General features: G+C 42.1%; 1 protein-coding gene across 1 annotated transcript in view; it reads left to right on the top strand.

Moving 5' to 3' along the window:
- Positions 1-4,760, top strand: part of ZBTB21 (zinc finger and BTB domain containing 21) — a 17,008-nt gene extending 12,248 nt beyond the window's left edge. The window contains exon 4 of the mRNA XM_024758437.1: positions 1-4,760. This exon is cut by the window's left edge and continues 99 nt beyond it. Coding sequence (XP_024614205.1) covers positions 1-655 — 655 coding nt within the window. The 3' untranslated portion in view covers positions 656-4,760.
- Positions 4,761-6,311: the final 1,551 nt, after the last annotated feature.

The raw sequence follows: 6,311 nt of genomic DNA, 5'->3' as shown, positions 1-6,311 counted from the left end.
CGCCGCCGAAGACGACCCCGCGGGCGGCCGCGGCCCCGAGCCCGCGAACTTCGACCCGGAAGACGCGCCCTGCCTCCCCGAAGACCTCAGCCTCTCCAGGCCGCTGAAGGTCCAGGTCAAAGAGGAGCCGGCGGAGGGGGCCGAGGAGGAGGCGCCCGAGCCCGGCGCGGCCCCCAAGGACCTGTGGCCGTGCGAGAAGTGCGGCAAGACCTTCCCGGCGCCCAAGCAGCTGGAGCGGCACCAGGAGCTGCTGTGCTCCGTGAAGCCCTTCATCTGCCACGTCTGCAACAAGGCTTTCCGCACCAACTTCCGGCTCTGGAGTCACTTCCAGTCCCACATGGCTCAGGCCGCCGAGGACCCGGCGCACAGGGAGCCCGAGGTGGGCCCGGGCCCCACTGGCTCCCCGTCGCCGCCCCCTCTGCCCCCGCCGCTGCCCAAGATCCAGCCCCTGGAGCCCGACAGCCCCACGGGCTTGCCCGAGAACCCGGCTCCCAGCGCCGACAAGCTCTTCGCGGCCCGGGAGTCAGACACGTTGTTCTACCACGCGCCGCCCCTCTCCGCGATCACGTTTAAAAGACAGTTTATGTGCAAGCTCTGCCATAGGACATTCAAGACGGCGTTCAGTCTCTGGAGCCACGAGCAAACCCACAGCTAAAAGGCCGCCCGCCTCGCTCCTAGGAGACCGGAGCCCCTCGCCGGATTTCAGCCTGTGTCGTGAACTGTGTCATAAGGAACAAAATATCTTTCCGAAAGGAGTAATAAAGGGTGCGAACTGTCATGCTTGAATATAAGTTTGAGGGAAACTAATGTTAATCAGCAATGTCCTCACTCAACCCAGAAAAGCTCCAAAACACCTTGTGCTTCTGGACCTACAGTCACAGGATGGCTTGACTTCGTTGCTGTTGAAATTTGTTCTTGGTCGTGTGCATGGTTCCTCATTCCATGGTATCCGTATAATCTTTTACTTGAGGTGGTTTGGGTTTTTTTGTTTTTACTGATTTGCAATTAATGAAACACTGTTCAAGTATTTCTTCTCTTGATTCTCTTAAGACGCCTAAGTTCTGGTTAAATCTCGGCTGTGTTTGTAAGTCCAAAATGTATCGGATCGAAGTGGAGTAGTTTGCAGTATTAAGATCTTAGAATACTTCAGCAATAAAAAATGATAAACCTCAACTTTAATAAGTTATCCTGACACTTGATAAAAATAAATATTTGGTATTTTGTGGTCACTGAGAACTTTTTTTTGTATGAAAATTGTGAGAAATATAAATCAGCAATAGTAACACTTAGATTTTTATAAAATAACAAAAACTTGCTCTTGGGTCATTTCATATAATTAGTGATGGAAGACTTGGGAAATGAAAACATTAAGATTTCTGGAAGCCCTCCACGTCGGTTTCCAAAGCTTCGGTAGTGGCGGGCATGGTAATCAAACGTGCTCCGTCACGGCTCTGAATTCAGACCAGCATCGAGGGGCTGTGCGTGTTTGCTTTCCTCTGGTTTGCGCTGTCACAAATTGAAACTCTCAGTGTATTGGGGACAGAGAACAAAGCTAGCATATGGCACACATTTTGAATTTAACGACGTTAGTGTAACAAGTAAGGTCAGGACATATATTTACATAGAACCCAAGCCCCCGGAGTGAGTACAGCTGCTCTAAATCCCAAATTACCGTTTACTCCCAGACACTTGAAGCAGAGGGAGAAGCCACACTGTAGTCTCCATATGCTTTTCAAGAACAATATATACAATATCAGTTTTCCTGCCTCTCTGTCTTGTGATTTCTGGTAGAATTTTTTGGAGTTTATGGTGGTAAGATGTCCACAGTGAGGCCATTCGGCTTTAAGTCACTGCTTAATATTCCATAAATATGTATTAAAGTACTATCAAGGGTCCAGAATTAGAGTTTGCTACTTATTTTGGCCCATAGGACTTGGGCTTCTTTTCTGTTTTATTATTTTGTGTAAATTGTAATTCAAAGCCTTTCGGTGGGTGTAATCCAAAGTTCAGTGGGGTGTTTCAAAAGGAAAAGTTTATTTCATTGGCAGGAGTGGGGAAGTGAGCTATATAAAAGTAGAAATATTGTTGAACCCCCTAAGTTCTTTCAAGGTAATGATGGATTGAGCCTCCAGGTTTATTAATTTTTTTGCAAAGCTGTTCTTTCAGATAAGAAAGTCAACTACTGTGACTGAGAAGTAATCTGCTGAGTGCTTAAATTGGTGCTCTAGCAGAAGAGAAGTCTACTTACCAGTCTTATAACCCGCATCCATACCGGCGGTAGGAAGGCGATTCTTATTTTTTATCGAAACACAAGCGTTTTTATAAAATTCTAACTGACTCTGTACATTGTAGAAATTACATATGAAAGTTTGCCTTTTATTCTTTCATTTGGAAACTATCAAAAGTCCCCAAATATGGATACTTCCTATTTTTGTTCTTAAATTTGATGGAGAAAGTAAAATCAAATCAAGTTGCAGTTATTGATTGTTGCCATCTTCATGGTGTCTTGAAGAAATCTATGCATCTTAAAGACAAAACGAAAACATGTGATTTTAGGTGACGGATTACTGTTCTTTGAATTCACTGCCTGTATACTGTGGTATTTCTTACTCTGAACGTCCTGGTAGCTATCACTTCAAAACAAGCCAGTTTCCCTCAGAGTGATCATTACTTACGGCTGTGGAAGGATGGGTTAGTAATTCCATGATACATGGGATCTTGGCGTTGTAAATTCGGGATCCCAGGACTTGAACCTTTATGCTACATTTTTGAAGATTTTTTAGTACCGTTAATGAATAAAAGATATTTTTGATCTAAATATAGGCTCTGCACATCTGTTGGATTTTAAAAATTGCCAGTGTTTGGTCTTGTTCACATTTTTGTCTAGGCAAGGAACATAAGATTTCAAAGAAAATTTTGAACCAAAAACATTTGTAATGCAGTTCTGGTTTTTCTATTACTTTTTATACTGTACCTTAAAAGCATCAGGCTGAAAGAGTTTATTTTGGTGGTCAAAAGATAGGCTTCCACTCATTTAACTATTTTAAATGTTAAGATGTAAAATAATGCAAGACACATAAATTGCTTTATTCAGTAAAGTTTTGTTTAAGAATGTTTATCTCAGCCAGTAGGCAAATACTTGGTATAAGACAGGTTGGCCTTTTCTTGCTGAAACACGTTAGCTAGTAAAGATATTCTTGAAGATGTTTTTTTCTGATTGTAATTAATTTTTGAGAATGTAAAAAGCTCATTATTCCTTGTAAGTATTCAGGATGCCTGCTTTTTTATGCAATTGTGGAAAGAATGTCAGATGTTTTAATATATTCTTTGTTAATCTGAAAACTTGTTATTGAATCGTTTTCTTCATTTGGGGGAGGGAGGAACACCACAGAAAGTGTTTTTATCCAAGTAAGCAATGGAGGTAACAAATCGTGTGCATTTTTTACAGGTAAAATATCTAAAGAGTAATAGAATATTCACCTTTAAAACTAGTTGTGGTTAGTATGAGTTTATAATTTTGTCAAAATATACAGCTAACAGTTTGGCAGTGATGTTGTCTGCCATTTGTAGAGAGATGGATGTGGTTCCTGGTTTTCTGTTTGGGAAGAGATCATCATGGCCTTCTCTTTAAAAATATGCCCCAGCACTTAATCTCGGTGATAGTCTGATCCACACACAGCACCCATTGGTGCTAAGAGTAGAAACTGAGACAAGAATAAAATGTGCCCTTTGGTGAAGAAAAGAGGTTGTAATCAGGCCAGCCGGACGGTCGGATGAGGGAGGGACAGGAATGGACTGATCCAAGTCGGCCTTTGTTCCCTCAAACTGTGTGCACGTGTGTGTGTGTGTGTAGGGATGTGTGTGTGTACAGCCAAAATCTGGAACTTAAGGAAGTAAAGTTATTTTCATTTTCTTACTGCAAAAATAATGTCATTCATAACAGGTTTCTTTATGAATTGCACTAATTAATATTGGAATGTTACGAGTCAGTTTATCAATTTCTGATGTGTCTGAGGTTTTTTTGCAATAATTGTGAAAAGCATTATTGATTTAAATAATGCTAGCACATATTCTTTAATAAGTTCTTTAACACTGGCTTTTTCTTTTAAGTTTTACAAATAGGTTTTTCTCTTGTGGCTTTAGCACTTTAAGGAGCTTGACGTTTGCATAGTTTTTGGTGTGCCCACTCAGCGCTTCCCGGCTGTGTGCACTAGGGTGCCCCGTTGCCACGTGACTGGGAAGAAAACTCACTGTCCGTGTTTAGATTCTGGAAGAGAAAAAATGAGTCAATGTCAGGTTTTTAAAAAATTCCATTTAGAGACAGTCGTTTGGGAACCAAAGTATTTTACTGTAAATCTTTAAAACAGTTGAATTCAGTGCTCTTTAGTCATTTATTAGTGCGGTCCAGATTTTCCACAAAGTTATACTTGGTTAATACTAATTCTCAAAAGGTGATAATTTCTTATCGACATTAATCCAAGGCAGTTTCAAAATTTTCATTGAATGAATGCTTATTGCTAAAAGAAAAACAGACGTGGCTGCTTTATAACTGTGTGTATTTTGTCATACGCCTCAGCAGAGAAATCATTGTTCAATTTTATTTAGGAATAAGCTTTTTTGGACTGAAAACTCATAGTAAAATAGGGCTTCTACCTAATGTTAAGCCATTGCTTATTTGTATCCAATTATCTGTTTACTTTGCTTAAATCTTGACTAAGGTTGATCGGAGTCAATAAATTTGTACTGTATTTTGTTTTGAATCATGGTCTCATTGGGATGTTTTGGACTTTAATTATATAATGAATAGAGTTTAAATTTATGAAAATTTAATTTATGAGGTAAAGCCCTCCTCTTTGGGTAGTATGAATAGCCCCTTGAATCGTGAGAGAGATTTAATTCCCCTACCGCTCCAGGTGGCTTGTAGAATGAAATTTGCACCGAAGCTTAAATTACTTGGACACCACAAATACATGATAATTAAAACCCCATCGGGGACTTCCCTGGTGGTCCAGTGGTTAAGACTCCGCACTTCCCCTGCAGGGGGCGAGGCGTGGGTTCGATCCCTGGTGGGGAAAGTAAGATCCCACATGCCACGTGGCGAGGCCAAATAAAGAAAAAAAACCATAAGCGGCAATCTTTATCCACCTTTTTTTTTTTTTTTTTTTTTTTTTTTTTACTGTTCAGATGAGTAGTTTTTAAGCTGATTGTGGGGTAAATGCATGAAACGAATGTGTTTAGCACCCTTCGTTGACATTTCAGCGTAGCAATCAATAAACTAGTTTTGTTTCATATTTTAAGGGTTTCCACGCAGCAGCATCTTTTATCATTCTAATCTAGCTCTTCCAAAACACCAAGACGTGTTCACTCCTTTGCTGTTAGCTTTCCCTGCAAGTGAACAGCTGGGGTGACCAAAGCCGAGACCATCCATCTGGGCTTGCCCTCGCCTCTTCCCGTGGTTTTGCTTTCCCCACCTGATATCCCAAACTAGCCTCTCCTGGGAGTCTCTGGTTAAAAGTTTCTTGAACACACTGCACCAGGAATAAGTGGTTTAATCTTTATTTTAATCTGCTTTAGCCCTGCTATTCAATTTGCCACCAAATTTTGTTTTGTTTAAAAAACTTAGGTTTGCCTTTTGTTCTTAATAATCACGGCTTTTTGAGGTTGGGATTGTGGCACTCCTGTTACATCCTCGGTCCTAGGCACACACCCAAGACAGGCAAACGCTTGTGGTGACAAAACCGTGTCTCCAACATGGAATGCTTCCCCAGCCAGAGGCCAGATCTTGGCTCTGTGAACCGTGGAAGTTGAGTGGCAGGTATTCCTCCTACACGGCATTTGTCTGGGGAAAACGTTCCCCGTGTTGTCACAGAAGCACTTTAAAAATAAAGCCTGGTGTAGCCCTGCTGTAGCCTGAACTTGGCTATCGTGATCGGCCATCAGCCCCTACCCACTGCATTAGGGTGCCTGGGTCCGTTTGTTGACCTCACAGTAATGCAAACCTGCTTTTCAGCCAGCTGTATGTCTTAGGTCCCACTTACTGCGGTTGGCATCATTTCTTCCAGAAAATACTTCCTTCCCTGATCCACCCACTCCTCACTCCAGCCCAAAGTACTCGTCCTCCTAAGTGTTCCCATAAGACCCTGACACGGTCCTGCCATTCCCCTTGCCACCGCTTGTCTAACCATGTATGGTTTATGCCACGAGGCTGGGAGGGGCCCGAGGGCAGGGGCTGTTATTGTCCATCCTCATCTCCAGGGCCAGGCAAGGGAAGGGATCTATTAAGTATTTGATACATAAATGCAGCAACAAAA

The sequence above is a fragment of the Neophocaena asiaeorientalis genome, unplaced genomic scaffold (genome assembly GCF_003031525.2).
Source record: "Neophocaena asiaeorientalis asiaeorientalis breed wild unplaced genomic scaffold, Neophocaena_asiaeorientalis_V1.1 scaffold45, whole genome shotgun sequence".
NCBI lineage: Eukaryota > Metazoa > Chordata > Mammalia > Artiodactyla > Phocoenidae > Neophocaena > Neophocaena asiaeorientalis.
This window is presented reverse-complemented; position numbering and strand designations above follow the sequence as displayed.